This window comes from Carassius auratus, chromosome 35, assembly GCF_003368295.1.
Source record: "Carassius auratus strain Wakin chromosome 35, ASM336829v1, whole genome shotgun sequence".
NCBI lineage: Eukaryota > Metazoa > Chordata > Actinopteri > Cypriniformes > Cyprinidae > Carassius > Carassius auratus.
This window is the reverse complement of record NC_039277.1, coordinates 11327694-11345045: the sequence shown is the minus strand read 5'-3', so window position 1 is coordinate 11345045 and position 17352 is coordinate 11327694. Positions and strand designations below refer to the sequence as shown.

At 39.8% G+C, this 17352-nt stretch overlaps 1 protein-coding gene across 2 annotated transcripts in view; it reads left to right on the top strand.

Moving 5' to 3' along the window:
- Positions 1-17352, top strand: part of LOC113054386 (roundabout homolog 2-like) — an 89546-nt gene that overhangs the window by 68320 nt on the left and 3874 nt on the right. For both annotated transcript variants that reach the window (XM_026219913.1, XM_026219914.1), the window contains exons 2-4: positions 486-812; positions 16264-16421; positions 17146-17266. In XM_026219913.1, coding sequence (XP_026075698.1) covers positions 486-812; positions 16264-16421; positions 17146-17266 — 606 coding nt within the window. The remainder of the gene's footprint in view (positions 1-485; positions 813-16263; positions 16422-17145; positions 17267-17352) is intronic.

Genomic DNA, 17352 nt, shown 5'->3' with positions numbered 1-17352 from the left:
CACAAAAACGAAACCAAAAACAAAACGCAAAATAAAATCCAGGCCTGGTCCTTTCTCCTCACTGTTGTAACTCCTCCTTTTTATCCTTTTGGAGCTCTTCCATGGGACTTGAGACTGGTGAGTGGCGCAGGTGTCGCTCATTTTCAATTACTTCACTGGCCTCGACCTATTCCCACGGCTCTTGGCCCTGCCCTACTCGTCACAATCGATATCAGCATTTTTGAATCCCTAATATTGGTATCGGCATCAGCCCCAAAATAATCTCATATTGTTCAGGCTCTAGTGCATATGCAACTTTTAAACTGAAAGGCAGTGATTCATAAATCAAATCAGTTTGCTGTCAGAGATTCACAACTGTACTTGTACTGCGTGTTGAATTAAGGCATATCTGGTTAAGACACTGTGTTGGTGTTATTGCAGTTGCTGTTATACCAAATTCTCTCATGTAATGCAAGTAATAACCACTGATTTTCTCTCTCTTATAGGATCTCGACCGAGGCTGGAGGATGCCGCACCACGGATTGTTGAACACCCCTCAGACCTCATTGTTTCCAAAGGCGAGCCCGCCACTTTGAACTGTAAGGCCGAAGGTCGGCCGACCCCTGTGGTGGAGTGGTACAAAGATGGTGAGCGAGTCGAAACGGACCGTGAGGATCCACGCTCCCACCGCATGCTCCTACCCAGTGGTTCCCTTTTCTTTCTCCGGATCGTTCATGGAAGGCGAAGCAAGCCGGACGAAGGGGTGTACGTGTGTGTAGCAAGAAATTACTTGGGCGAGGCCGTCAGCCGTAATGCCTCTTTGGAGGTCGCAAGTAAGTCAGCTCATTTGTACTCTGATCCTTGCCTCGTGCCCTCTTCCTCAATCTCTCCGGCTGCAAATTTCCGCAGTGCTCATCTTTTTTCCGCTGCTTCTATTAAGCTTTCCCATTTTGTCCTGCTCTCCTCATCTTTTTCCCTTCTCCTCCATCTCCACTCGATCTTGTTTAGTCTTCCACTCACTGCAGAGGCCCATAACCATCGTCCCTGGATGGAGTAAAGCACTGAGGTCATTGTTAGTTTTAGAGGAGGTAATCTGATTTGTGGTATTAATGTAGATGGATGGAAGCTGGTGTTCAAGATAAATTCTACCCCAGAAATGGCCAAGAGAGGAGCGTAATGCTGGCTGCTTCCAGGTGACAGATGTTAGCTTAAAAACATCCACCAGCATTTCAGTGTTTCTCATGGAATGGCTCCAGGTTTTAACAGCAGGGCTTCCCAAATCCAATACACACTAATTAAATGCTGATGGCACTATTTGATTTTGGTCATTAGATTATCTGCAATTTCATTATGCTTCCACAACAAAATGTTTTTGTCATGCGACCTCAGAGCTCTGTGATTTCGTATACAGAATCATTTCTAGGTGGCCTGCAGACCTTAAATGGAAAGATCCTTCACCTGCTTGAGTATTTCTGAGATATCAGCGAGACATAAAAGTACGGTTCTGGCACTGCTTGGAAAGAATAGCACCGTTCTCACACAATTCAAAGCCAAAATGGAGATTTTGTCTCCAGCTACTCATAAATCCTGTCTATTAAATTCTTCTTCCATGCATTCTTATTGCAAAATGCTTCAAAACCAAAAGCATTTACAATTCATCCACACTCTGCTATCTAATTAGGATCTGAACCTCCCTGTTAAGGTGCAATATCTTTCTTTAAAAGGGAAAGCAAAGAAACTATTACTTTTGATGTCTTCAAGATTAATTGAAATTGTTGCAGCTCTCCAAAGCTGGAAATAATGGTTATTAGCTGGTTTTATATATATATATATATATATATATATATATATATATATATATATATATATAGTTTTTTTTTTTTAGATCGGATTTCTTTTCAGTTAGATTTATATTTCTTCTTTTTATCAGCATTGAAATTTTTTTTTTCATATCAAAAATATTTGAGATTTTAGATTGGATTTAAACAATGACTGACTGTGTGATGCTATCACCAAAACCATTAACCTACATTTCGGATTCATTTATTAGTGATATCCGGCTCCTAAAAGACACTGCGCAGTTTCAAAACTCCAAGTTCATTGTAAGGTTGCAGAACAGATGGTCTGTTGAATAAAACATTTTATACTGTTGCTGAGAAAATTAGTTTTCCAAAGTTGCATTACAAATGGCGGTTTTCATCCAGAATACGATAGAGACTATCAATTTTATGCTTGGAAATTTGTATGTCTCGGTAACTACTTTTACAGCAGTGTCTAAAAAATATGTTTTTACCTCAGTGAACCGAAAACAAGCTAAACGCATAATCAGACATCTGAAATTCCCAAGTTTACCCCTACAAATGAAAGGTTTTTGGATGAGTTCTTCTCACATTGAACAGAACCATTTGCAGTCTATGCTTTTCATATGAGACTATCATTATCATTAACTGTAGACTTAATGCGTGCAGTGGAAAGAATTCTGGTACACAATAGTTTTAGAACCCCGCAGGAGTTTCTAGATTCTAGGCTTACATTCCTGAACTGTGCAATTGTCCGTCCTGTCCTCCATCCATGCCCCCTATCATCCAGGAAGCCTGTATCATTAGTTATGATATGTTAGGCTCTCCTGTGAGATAACAATGTGACATTTCCTCTAGGGAAGTCTGGAAAAATGGTGGCCAAAAACAAGAAAAAAAACACATAGATATAATATACATTGATTGAATAGCTTGGTCAAAAATACGAGCTATATTCAGTATATATATATATATATATATATATATATATATATATATATATATATATATATATATACACCTCCTTTCACAATGTAAATGTTTATGCATTTAGGCAAGACTAAACTGATTGTGACATCATAATGGGTGCATTAACATATGACTGTGCACATTTACACACCAACTCATTCGTCAGCTTTGTTGTTGCAACCCTGTATGACTGACTTGTTTCAACTGTTTTTGTCTATTAATTATAAGTCAGTGGGTCCAAAACTACATTTTGACGGTTAAAGGGGAAAGATAAATAAATAAACCGGAATAGAAAAGAAAAAGTCACACTGGGTGGTAAGGAGTGGGTAAATGCTGACAGAATTTCCATTTTTGGTTGATATATCCCTTTAATATCCCTTTAATGGAATAAAAGTTCAGAATAGCTTTATTTTTGATGGAATAAGCTCTGTGGGCATTGTGGTGATGCGATTTGTGCGCATAATGCCAGCTCTCTGCATGGAGATCATCTTTCTCCATCGTGGCATGGATCCATCAGCCAGGCGGTGGGCGGGAGATCGGGATGAGGGGTCTGCTGCCAGCCACAGAGCTTGTCTGGTTCACAAGTTTTAGGGGTTTGGCAGAGAGGCATGTGCATATATATAGCGGGAAAGGGAGGTAGAAAGATAAATAGAAAGGAGAAGGAAGGAACACATATGCCAGGCGTGTTGATCTGCCATCAGCAGGCAACGTGTCGTACATTAGGAGGGCACAGATCTTCGGTCAAACGCGAGATGTTCTGGTGAGAATAAACAGGCTCTTGGCCCGGTATGCGTGGGAGGGACTGAATTCCCAGAGAGTGTTTAACAGCCTGTTTATATTCGTTACTTTTAAGGCGGTATAAATGGTCATGGTGATGTGTTATATATGCACGGTTATATTACTACATTACTAACTCTCACACATTAAACGACAGATGAAAGGGAATGCACCTGTGATGGTTCATTTGTGATTTGTGGTTTATTACTTTATAAATGATTCTCAGCATTTGGAGTCGTCCCTCTTCATACTTTTACATGGCTTATGGGTCAACATCAGCCATTTGGGGTTTCTAGTCAAAGTTGTTTTGGGGGGGTCAGAACTGGTTTCCTGGAGAACAGGTGAAGAGTGAAGAGCAGCTGTTCTGTGGAATGTTGTAAATGAACAGGTGAAAGGAAGAGATGATACTCTTGTTCTCTGTTTTGATTAGCTGTGAGAGACGAGAAACTTTCACACTTTTCCACTTATGGGGATGATCCCAAAGACCAGTTGTACTGCAAAAACACAGGTCAGCAACCAGTTTGGACTGAATTCTATCTAGGATTGCAATGATGTCTGGGTTTAAGCTGGAGACATCTTGACAGATAAGCCTATGGGGGTTGAGTGGGGGTTTAGTCTAAACTCCTTCTTGCACTTGCGTGGGTCAAGCCCCTCAGTCCAGGACAAATCTAAAGTAATAGTGGCTTATGTTCAGCAGGGCATGCTGTCCCCCTCTGGGCCGCCTGCCCTCTGTGCTATTAGCCTTATTGCCTTGGATCTAGATTCTGCGTAAGTGCTGAAGGGTGGCCCGGAGCAGTTAAGACTTTGAAACTCCTCAGTATAAATTGATTGTGAAACCGGCAAAAAAGAGCACTGTAAAAAAGCATTGTAAAGATTTCTAATTCAATCTGAGCAGTCCTTTACTGTAGCTCTAATGCACCGATACATCATGATGCAGCTATAAAAACTGCATGAATCAGATTTCTGGCTCAGAAGACCATTTTAGTAAAACTTTATTCAGACTTTGATGAGATGCATCCACAAAGCACATTTATTATTCCATAGCCTTCATTGAGTATATGTGAGCTATTAATCTTCCTGAATTTCCCAAAATATTAAAGAGGCCCCAAGTCCATTTTTCTAAATGGTAGAATTAACTCTCAAAGCCGACCCATTCTGTCCAGACGCGCATGTGGCTGTGTGTGTGTCCGTGCAGTAATAATGAGATCACTTAGCCCCGTCGAACTCCAGGGGTCAGGGTTACCGCTGACAGGGTGGGGACATTCGGACACGGGGTGACACAAGCCTTCTGGCCCCGGGCTATTTAACTCTCTCACTACCTAATGATTTAATTAAAGCCAGCCACGAGTAACACAGATCAGACATACAAACACAAGGCCACCTTGGAGGGAGAAGAGAGATATGCAGTACAGTCATAATAAACTGCCGGGGGACGGAAAGAAAAAAAGAAAGGGAGATGTAAAAGAAACAAGAGAGTGTTTAGCTGAATGAGCAACAGGTGGTGCAAGGAGGAGTTTGGACTAAACCCCCACTCAACTTGATGAGCAGGGGTGCATCTGTGTGCTTTTGTATAGTCAGGATTATGACCCGAGCAGACAGGACACAAGGGACAATGCAGCCCACCTCTGACACCATAGGGCCACCATCCACTTTCAATCATTGCCACCAACTCTGAGACATCAGCAACTCTCATTCATCTCTCTGTAGTTACACCACAGTTTACTTGGTTTGAACGTTAAATTAGTAGTTACATTTATTATTAGTTCATTTAATCATCATCATCATCATCTAAATATACAGTAATAATAAAATGGAAATCATGTTAATAATAATATCTAAATACATAATAATTATTATTTCAAATAAATACAATTCAATGATAATAATAAATAATATTTACTTCTGCCGAGTAATATAGTTCATAATACTTGCATATACATTACAGTGCATCTCACGCAGAATGTGGCTCATCCAATTAGATTTTAGAGTCTGAACTTTCTGGTTTATAACATTTTTCATTTGCAATTTAGCTTACTCGTATCCCTCATACCCCTCAGTCATTTCCCTCACTCTGTGGTTGTGGTTAAATGAATGTGTAATCATTGTTGTTGACTTTGGGAGAGCCTGACCACCATAGGGACTGTTTAATTGCATCTATTTATTTCCCTGTCATAGATCATAAAATTGGAATTGTCCATTTTATTGGCATACTAATTTGCAAGGTGATTTTAAGGGGCTTCCTATAGCACTTTTTAAATGCCCATGATCCAGATCGGAATTTAAGCCTTATTTTTTAAAACATCTCAGATCTGTAGTGTGGGGAAACAACAGTTAAGCTTAAAATGAAGTTAGTAAGCCTGTTTATCTGCTGTGATTGATGGGAACCGGTCGTTGGAATGCTAAATTATTTTCATTCCACTGCATATGTGACTGTGCAATCCATATACCCCGAGAGTTTGTGCAGGCACCAGCCCTGGGATGATTGATTGCCTCTCTCACATTGGCATTGCCAGCTGGCATCGGAGAGATGGGAGAGAGCAATGGGCCAGGATATTGGTCTGTCTTTAGAAGGTAGAAGAGCATAGAGACACACGCACGGCCAGCAAAAGCAATACTTGCTTTAATTCCTTTTACTGGTTTTGGTCTTTTACAGTAACACAAATCCGTCCCAGTTCTTTTCCTGTCAATGTTAACATTCAAGGTCACAAAAACTGAACGCACAAAGATTCCAGAACAAAAGATGACTTTTCAATTTTATTAAATAGCTTCAACCAATCAAATTCCCCAGTCAATGTAATCAAAAAAGGAGACGGTGCACGGCTCAGCCTGCACATGTTTGTGACGTCTGTTTGAGAAGCGTATAATTCTCTACCTAGCTCCTTTTAGCAGACGGGCTCACCTTGAAGGATCAGAGGATTTTGGATGAACAAGAATGCTTCCCCAAACCCCTGCGAGGACAGGCTTCAATGTCAAACCTTATCCCGAGACCTGTCCTACTGCTATGCTTTAACGCATCATGCAGAGCGCTGAGTTTGAGCCCTGTCTCCTCTTATGATTTCAGTACCACGTGTGGTGTGGTAAAAGAGCTCTGTAGTTGCCTCATAGGCTCATACGCCATTCAATTTCTGCAGTCTATTAAGAATCCATTAAACTAGGAACATTTGCTGGTAGCACATTGATTATTTTAGACATTGTTCTCGTCATTGTTAAATTCCATTTACAAGCGCTCTACTTGTTTTTGTACAAAAGCATAAAAGCTTTTGAAAGTATGTTTAATGCAGGTTTCATGCCATTTAACTCCTTCAAAGGAAGTGCCAAGTCCACATTTGTGTTTCTCTGTGTGTTACACAAGTTAAACTTTTTGCAAGTTAATTAACTAATCATAAGTAAAAACTAAAAATTCTCACACAATGGAATATGGAGTTTTGTTTATTATCGTTGCATGTCTAAATATTCGATTCCAGCAAGTCTGTAGGACTATTGTCATAATCTAATTGTAATCTTGTGGTTGAGGCCTCATTTGTAAGTTAAAAAGAAGTCCCAAATCACCTTAATTCACCCCGCTGGCTCATTTTAGGCAGTTGGACATTTCAATTTCCATGGCTGTGGATCACTATTGGGGGACGTTTCATTAGCGGAAAGGGGGGCGATGATGGACAAAGACAAAGTTTGTTTCCATCCTCTCATTAAGCTTGAGAAGTGCAGACCATCACTAGATTAAAGTAATCCTCTTTCTTTCCAAAGACCATGTCTCTATTAGTCTCCACCGTGGTTTGCCACACGCTCCGGATTAGACCACATCACTAATGGACTTATTGTTGTCGGTATCTGCATTCAAAAAGACCAGCTATGGGGGGTCCTGGGGCTCTCCTCCTGGATGTGCCATCAATACAGAGATCCTCCCATCCCTCATCCCCTTGTCTCCTCTGCTTTTGTTCTCCACTCAGGCGTTTTGTGGGCCAGCGTTGTGTCCAGCGGCGCAGGGGCTGGTAACGGTTTGCACACGCAACGCACACAAGCACTGAATAATGATGAGTTTACAGTAGGGTTTATGTGTTAGACAGTCAGCCACCCACAGAGCAGCTGTTTCCCTCCAAAACACTTGATTGAAGTGGTTTTGTAGCTTCAGTTGTTGCGAAACGCTTCGTAATAAAAATGAAATTGGGACGTAAGGGAGGTTATGCAAATGGTTTGGAGCTGACCTCTTATTAGGCTTCAAAGATGAGAAACTTTTAGGCTTGTCTGATTTAGTTTAGATAATTTATTCGAATAAAAAGGGTTTATTCAAGCAAAGGGAGACCCTGCACCCAAATTAACATTGGACATAAAATCTAAATATCGTTTGAGTTCCACGAAACACAGAAAACTGTAGAGGTTTGGATTGACATAAGGGTAAGTAAATGCCAAACTGATTATTTTTAGGTGAACAACCCCTTTAAAGACCCCTTCTACCATCAGACCAGAGAGCCTGCGGACATCTTGATGATAGAGCTGAATCTTGTTTATGTGAATACTTCCTATTGAGGGCTCTGAAGGGTTTAGACATTTTTAGACCGTTTTCAGAAGAAAGATCATGTGTGATGGGCATCAACTATTCGAATATTCTCAAAAAACCATTTACTGAATCTGAGTGCACATTTGAAATTACTACATTGTTTCCCTTCCTGATGACCGTCTCTTTATAAGTCTTCTCTGTATGGAACACCAACTCTCTTTTATTTAAATGAGGCTGGTGTACCCTGATGTAGCTTACAAGGGCTGCTCCAGACAGCTGCTGGTGGGACAGTGATTAACAGAGAATGGGGTGGAGGTTAGAGTCGATTCCTCTGGCTCTGTGCCTCTGGATCCCACCGTCGGTCTAATTCCCCCTCTTCCTCCTCCTCCTTTCCTGGATAATGACCCCCACCTCCAGTGATGCACATGCGGCCTTGTCCATAAAGAATAATCATTTATAACTTCAATTTGTCGCCTTGACATGGCGAGGGCTAAAAGGTTTCGGGGAAGACCAGACGGGTCTGTTTATGAGCAGTTAAGAGCCTTGAAATTATGTACCGTGGCACCATGTCTCATACATCTCTCCGTCTCTCATTCTTTCCGTCCCTCATGTAGAATGCATATAATTTCATCAGGCTGGTTAGGTGTGCTGGGAGCGCTTTTGGGTTGTAAAAAGATGAAATATCACTGTTATTTCTTGACAAGGTGTCTGCCGCCACAACTAAGGGTTTATGAGTATTGTAAAGCTGACTTGTGTCCCAGAACATGCAACCCAAAGATTGCAGTGGTACAAACATTTTTTTTTTCAATGGTATTTTAGTTATTTACTTGTTTTTGTATGGTTTGTAGATAAATCAGAATATGTTTATTTATTTATTTATATATATTATATATTATATTATATATATTATCTCAGATATTACAAGTGCTATTTATTTCTTCACTTATTTACTTTTTATTTTGATGTTTTATGCCTGCGATTACAGATGCTGTTTATTTATTTTTTGCTGCAAAAAATAAAAAACAAATATGTCCTTTAATCTTTTTTTATTTCTTTATTTGTTTAGTTTAGTATTTTATTTCTTTTTATTATTATTTTGATTAATTATATTTATTTGGTTGCTTGGTTGTTTGCTTGTACAGAAGACGCTATTTTATGTAGAAAAAAATGAAATTAATATTTTTACTGCTTATATTTGTGTTTAGCTTTACTTCAGTTTTTTTTTCTATTTAAACCAAAGTTGTCAGAAATTGTTAATCTTTTTGGGCTGATCTGTGAAACCGCACATAATTGGTAATTTAGCTTTAAGCCTTTCCACTTGGATTGTTTGTCCCATTTAATATACATTTAGCCCTTAAGCTGTGACGGTACGTGAATGTTAATGTCAGCCTGGTGGGTCAGAGCGTTTCTCACACATGGAGGAAAGTATTTTTTCGTGCATAGTCACCACATCAGTGCATCCAGATGCTTTTCAGTCATCTGTGGAAGAGAGAGATGGAGAGCGTGAGGCATCCCAGCTCTGTGGACTCAGGTGATGGCTAAGCAGCAGAGACAGCATCTAAATGAACCTCGAGATTAAGACAAACACGCACATGCTAATGCCACCGCAAACAAAAGCTGAAAGAGACCAAAAAAAGTGAGTATGGCATACAAGCAGCGTTGATTTCCCACTGTCCCCAAGGCAATATCAGTCTGGGCTTCTGCCCTGAGCTCGCATCAGGCTCATTATGTCTAGAGAGGCCTCTTTGATCCTATCGGGGTTTGGTATGATGAAACGTCGAAGACAGCAGAACGCTGTGTGTGTGAGCGCACACTGTAGTGTGTATTTGTGTGTGGTAGAGGGGATGTTATCTGGTGGGGGTAGGAGAAAAGGAAAGATGTCCAAGCTGAATGTGCCTCAGGCTTCAGATCCAACCCCCCAGCTCCCCTGTTACCTCTTCACCCCTCTTCGCTCCTGCACCCCCCCCCCCCCCACTCCTGACGTGTCGGGAGCTGGTCCAGCCCGTGGGTCCATCGATGGCAACAGATGTGTTCGGCACTGGGCCATACTGATGCTAACGTGACTGTAGAAGACCTCTGAAATCCAAAACTTCCAAGCTGCTGTGGCATCTGATAGCCAGAAGATAGGAAACCTGATCTAGATCCTCTTATCCTCTGAAGAGTCATTGATGGCAGAGAAGATTAGAGTTTAAATCCTCAAAATGTCACAAGTTCTTTGGGTTCTTTCACTTGCAGTTGTTGGCCGATGTATTGTTTCCTGCCATAACTGACTGCAGGGCAAAGGCTTAGCCACATCTATCCAGAGATTTGGAGGAAGATATTGAGATGTCCTTTCAAGTGTGCCAGAGACAGGTGTATTCAGGAGAAGCACTCTTTCTCAAAGCTGCTGTAATTGTGTTGACTCCACAAGGGAACTCTTAGTGGCAGCCACAAATCACTACAGAGAACAGAAGGAAATCACTCATACACTGAGACCGCTCAAGAGAAACCCATTAAATGTCTCGCTGTAATATTTTTAGCCAATACTTGGCTGCCCATGAGGACGCATCTTTTTCCCAGGACATATTTTTATGAATATGTTTGCATGTTTTTTCAATTTTCTTGTAAAAAGGATCTGTACACACTGTTAAAGCTCTACATTTTATGCACCCAATTCAGTGTTTCAAACTCTTAGTATATATCTGTGTAATCTATCTATATATATATATATATATATATATATATATATATATATATATATATATATATATATATATATATACACACTACAGATGAAAAGTTTGGGGTCAGTAAGATTATATAATAGACAAATTAATATTTTTATTTGGCAGAGATGCATTGCATTTATCAAACATGACATTCCATTAATTTATACTGTTATACAATATTTCTGTTTCAAATAAATGCTGTTCTTGTCTACTTATCAAAGAGTAAGCACTGTTTTTAACATTGATGATAACTCAGCATGTTAGAAAAATCTGTGAAGGCTCATTTAACATTGAAAACTGGAGGAATGGCTGAATAAAATTAGCTTTACCATCACAGGAATAATAATATTTCAAAATATTAACTGTTTTTACAGTATTTATGATCAAATAAATGCACCCTTGATGAGTTAAAAAGACTTCTTTCAAAAACCAAGAGTCCCCCAGGGCTTTTTTTAGTGGTGGTGGGTGTCTGTCTGAGTGGAAGGCTTTTTTTTTCCTGCCTCAGGTCTTGGTCTAGGGTGGTCAGGGGTGGTCTGTTGTGGATAAGTGGACATTCAGGGGGCTGGAGGACAAATGTGGCCATTTAAAGAAGATGAGAGGGTTGAGGGGCCAGCGGACAGGCCCAAAGCTCTCCATATGTCCACACACGCGGATAATGATTAGCATTATACCTCATCAGTCAGATAAATCAATAGCCTGCCAGTCAGCTACCACCTGTTCACCTGATTATACATGCTAAACACACATAGCTTGAATTTTAAGCGAATGGAGTGAGAGTAATTAAATGGCATGAAATCCTAAACATGTAAGATGCATCATTGGGCACCTGTCCATTCGTAAATCAAATCCACCTTGGAGGAAGTGGTGCAGATTTTTAATATCAAGGCACACGGATTAGAGCTTGTAAAAGTGATATTGACACAGTTCATGAATTCCTGACCCGAATTTAATAAGATTAATGCCTTGCAAGATTAATGATCATGCGCTGAGATTGCAGCCCGTGTCTGCTTCGATGAAGCCATCTTCAACAGGCGCTTGTCTATATGTGTATGTTTGAGCATGTGACGGTTCATGCGGAGAGGACAGATTGACAGATGACCGACTCAAATGCCAACAGCACCCCTGCAAACATAAACCTTTCATCACTGAGAGAGAGCCATTCGTCATTTCTCCTCGTACATTTGAATATTAGATTTCATCCACGAGGGCTCATAAAACACACAAGCTTTCAGGCAACAGAGTAACATGCTTTTGAGTGCCTGAACACGCTTGACGCTAAACCATTTCATTAGGTGTGAATGATTGCTGAGTGGATGCATTTGTGCATTTAGTCTAACCTTCTGCTTTGTTGAAGGCCTCGAAAAAACATCAAGACAACCTGTGGTCGTGTTTAGAGCTACTTTAAAATGCACATTTGAGCAATCCAGACTGGTTGTAATGCTGAAAAAGACCTCAAACAGACCAGTCTCCACTTCTGAACTGATTTCGTAAAGCGTTTCACCTGCCGCTTAGTGAGTGACTCAAACAAACAGACTCATGATTTTATAGACAGCTGCATTGGGTGCAAGTGAAAGCCCCCAGCAGAGTCGTATGCTGCTGGTTTTAAGGGATAACTTACAATGTCAGAGATTCGACTTTAAAATTAATGAAGGAGCGGGGATAAAGAATTGATTTTGGAGAGGGGAAAGGTTGCGAGTCGGGGGATTCATTAGCCATGCCCCACAGAATGCAGCTATAGTGGCAGCCGAGGGAGGTAATTGAAGTGGACTGCGGCGCTCACGGGTAGGATTACACTGACTTTGTTTTCAGAGAAGATAGAAGTGATGGAGATGAGGAGAGGGGGTTCCCCCTGGAGGCCGGAGTAAGGGTCGAAGGTCATAGTCCTAATCCTTCATCCCTAGGGTTTATGGGTAATTGGCATTCTAATCAGGGTTTATAGAAGCTCTCTTATTCAGAAATGGTCCAGAACTAGATTGAAATTATACCCTTTCCCACCTGTTAAAGAGTAATTTGTACCTTATCTTAAGGTCATGATTGTCAAGATAGGAACAAGATAAGATGATACATACTTTTTATTGGCTTAGAAAGCATCTTTTAATAATTATAGCAAGTTTGCTTGTTTACTAGAAGCCGCAAGAATGGGAAATCTCACAAGAACTTAATTTTCCCTCAGATCAGCGGGTGCCTTTCTCAGGAGAACTGGATCTGTTGTTGGCTTGACAGGGCAACATTACATTTCCATAAGATGTTTAGGACTTGCTTTGAAACATTACTAATGTTGTTTTGGCATCTAATAAAGCAATAAACCATGAGAGGACTCACAGAACAGTTATTTTACCATGATATATATTATATGTACTGTATATATGTATGTCGTTGTTGCCCATGTTGCAAATAAAGGGGGGTGGGGGGGACCTACTATAGTAGTATACTGAAGCCCGGTTCAGACTACACAATTTTTTGTTGGTCACTGTAAACAAAAAATCTTGTCGTGCTGTGAAGAAGAAACATGTCAGACTACACATTGCTACCGGAACATTCATCGCTTGCCGTTTTAAGCGGCATGCATGCTGTCATCGATATGGTAAGACTAAACAGATAGTAAACAAACAATGGCTAGCAAAGAGCGCGTTTTGCCCTGTCTTGTCGTCAAAAAAGCCCTAATAAGAAAGAAAACCTGACAGTCCCTCGAGGAAACATCATAAATGCGTTATGCATAAATGCTGGATTATTGCCATAGTGCCACAAACATTTCCAATTGAATCTTGCTTCCCAACAACCCATTATCACAAATCTCCACGACATCCTATGCCAAATCAGGCAAAATTCGTGTAATTTTGTATGAACCGGGCTTAAAATAAAATTCAGTGTTTTTTGTTAGCGGTGCACAATGATTACAAAAAAAGCATCATAGAAGAAAAAAGCAAACCTTCAAATGGCTTGATGAAATGTGATTGTCACAACTGGCTTTGGTTTTTTCCTTTTTCAAAATGCGACGTCAGTAGACATCCAATTATACTCATGTTTGTCAAGGAGGAATGTCACCATCATTCACCATGACATCCTCACCAAGTGTAATGTATATTCAAGCTTGACGCCACTCTATCGCATACATTTGAAGGGAAGGAAATGAAAACAGCGGCAGCTGACAGACATCCATTAGAGGTGCAAAGAGGGGCGCCCCAAATAGCTAACACTAATATCTGCCTGTTCTGTTGTCCTGCTTTAGATTCATCAACAATATATATTCACTAGCACATGCTCTGAGAGCTTCATTCATCAAACCAAACTCTCCAGCAGCGATGACATTGTAGCGACATTAGCACAGTAATTTAGATGTCATTTCTGTACATTATTCATCCTTAAGAGTACACAGTGATTCACTCACACCCACGTAAACACATCCTATTCACCAATTAATTCTCACCAGTAATTAATAGTCAACAACAAATTTGATTCTAACTGGTGTCTGGTTGTTTTTTGTCCATGATTGGATTTTCAGTAAGTTTTTTTGGCCATAATAAATCGATTCATAACACCTTTAAAGATTTGTGACTCTAATCTTGAGGATCTGCCGCAGAAACACTCCAGTTCCTCTGCTCATCAAGAAGTATTAGGGACCTTGAGATAGCATCAAACTCTCAGTAACTGCTCGCGGAGCTGAAGGACAGACGGTGTCCCCAAGCCGCAGACCTTGACTATGGTGCCGTCGATCTATTATGTGCATGACAATGATAGATTTCATCAGATAAGACTAATGACTCGCATTTATGAGAGTATTCATAACATTCATACACATTTATCTTAAAATGCTAATGTGTAATGGGATCATTTTAAGGACAGTGGGACTGTGAACGTTTGATTTGTTGTTATATGCAATATACATTGTTTGACCTGAATCATTTTCAAAAATAAAAACAAAAAGTTCAGTTCAGTTAATGGTTTGAAACTTTTTTGAGTTTTGAATGACAGAATTCGGAGAGGTTCAGGTCAGTCAAGAGAAAAACAAATAAAGAAAAGATGCCAAAGTATTTGAGTCTGTTCATTAAAAAAAAAAAAGTGTGTGTGTGTGTGTGTGTGTGCCCACACAGTATGTCTTTCTTATTTCAGAGTAGCAAAAAATAAATGTCTTGGATACATTTGCACAAAAATGTTACATATGAAAATGCTTTGTTGTGTTTATCTTAGCCTTGAGATAAATTTGCTAAGTTGAGAGGTTGTGTGGTAAATGTTTAAATGAAAATGGGTGTGACTTATGCTAAATACCAACAGCAGGCACACGCCCCCCTCATTTAGAATAATTCATCAACAAAGAAAGAGGATGAAAACTAATTTCTATGGAAGCTTGCTTCCACCATGGGATAAACAAACAAAAAAAAGGTAATTGCAACCTTTTCTCATAATTCAGACAGAATTTAAAGAAAATTTGCAAGAAAAAATACACAACTGTTAGATAAAAAATTGTGAAAATATTCCGAATTGAATGTTTCTATTCGGATGCAGAAACAGATTTCTATACATTTTGTGATGCTGACAGAAATTGGAATAAACTCTTTCTGTGTGAATAAGCAGAAAGCAATTATTAGTCAATGAAAAAAAAGCAAAGGTGCATTTGCGTTTTTATCAAGATATGAAAAAAACAATAGAATTTTGCTAGCAGAATTTCTTCAGGCACTATTTAGTGTCTGCTGCCTGTTTTAGTGTTCGAGTTCAGTCTGTTCTTTAAAAATGTTCTTCTCTCATGACTTGCCGACTAAAACAGTGTCTTATTTCAGTGGATGTATTTGCTGTCTGAGCTCTGGATATTGTGTTCTGAGTGAGAGAGCCGTAGTTTGGTTCATTTTTGGATCTGATCCAACACAATATCGAAAGCCTTCCACTTCAGCCGCTCCATCTGAATGCAGACCTTTCGCTCTGGGCCACAAACACCAATTGGAAACGTGCAGCTGCAGAACGATTTAGAGGGACTGATAAAGCACGGGTCAGATTAAAGTATTGCCAGTGCCGGCACTAAAGAATCTGATAAATGGCAATAAAATGGAAGTCCAGATTGAGAGGGGACCTGATATCATCAGCCACAAAGGTGCAGGAAGGTCGATTGAAGGATATTTGTGCTGATGGTTATTGCCTATGTTGCCATTTTTGTGTGTGCAAGTGCTCTGTGTGTTTTTTTGCCCATGCCGTCATTCTTGTGTTCTGTTTGTGACGTTTTTTGCCAGTATCAGTAACAAAAAAGGGTGATTTTGCCCGTGTCTAACTGATTTAATTATTCATAGTCATGTGTTTGAGGAAACAATGCATTATTTATCAGGCTGACATGGACAGTGAGCAAATTAAGACTAGGGGGAGAACAGGACAACATTGCAAACAAATGAAACCAGAAAAACGAACTAACAAAAGATTGCAAAGCGATAAACTAATATCCCAAAATGCTGATGCATAGCACTATAAAGTGTAGCTGTTTGTGGAGTTATTATATTCATAGTGATCGTCAATCCCAGTTGCTGATCGTTTGAGTCTTTTCTCCCGGTTTCTTCAGTTCTCCGGGATGATTTCCGACAGACCCCCAGTGACGTGGTGGTGGCAGCAGGGGAGCCGGCAGTGATGGAGTGCATCCCTCCACGAGGACACCCAGAACCCACTATCTCCTGGAAGAGGAACAACGTGAAAGTGAACGACAAGGACGAGAGGATAACGGTGAGTGTCATAATTCCATTCTTTCTTTCTATACATTTTGAAACAGGCCTACTTGTCAAATAAATACCATTCTTGTTCTATCCAACAAAGAATCCTAAAAAAAATATACATCATGGTTTCCACAAAAATATTAAGCAGCACTATGTTTTCAACAGTGGTGATAATAATGATAAGAAATGTTTCTTGATCACAAAGTCATCATATCTAAAGGATCATGTGACACTGAAGACCGAAGACTTACAATATTAAAGACTAAAGATAACATTTTTATTGAATCTAGAAAACAAAACATATATATGGTAACATTTTGAAAAACAAAAGAAGTTCAGAGAGGACATTACTATTAATAACTCAAACGAACATGCACAAACTATTAAATAGATATTTTTATATTTATATATCTCTTTCTGTTCTCTCAACATTACAACACCATTCCTTTGTTTGTGTCTCTCTCTTTTTATTTATCCATTCTATGACTCTCTTATCAGCCACTCGGCTAAATGGGCTATTAAAGCACTTTTATTAAATGTATCAGTTTGGCTGCCCTCTCTGTGTCAAGTGTTTCATAAACAACCAAACTGGCTTTTGCTTTAATATTTACATTTTTCCAGAGCCCAGAATCCATCATCACGACATGTTTGGCTTCCAAGGGGAACCAACTCCGTTTTTAGTGTCTTTTCTCTTAGAGGTTTTCTAAATGCGTACCCCTGACTTATCTTTACAGATCCGTGGTGGGAAGCTGATGATCTCAAACACAAGGAAGAGCGATGCAGGAATGTATGTGTGTGTCGGCACTAATATGGTTGGAGAGAAGGACAGTGACCCTGCTGAGCTTGTAGTTTTTGGTAGGTTTGTAATTCTTCTTCATGCTATATCTTTCTTCTCCTCTCTTTCGCTCTCACGTTGATGTCTCTGATGAATTCTTTCTCTG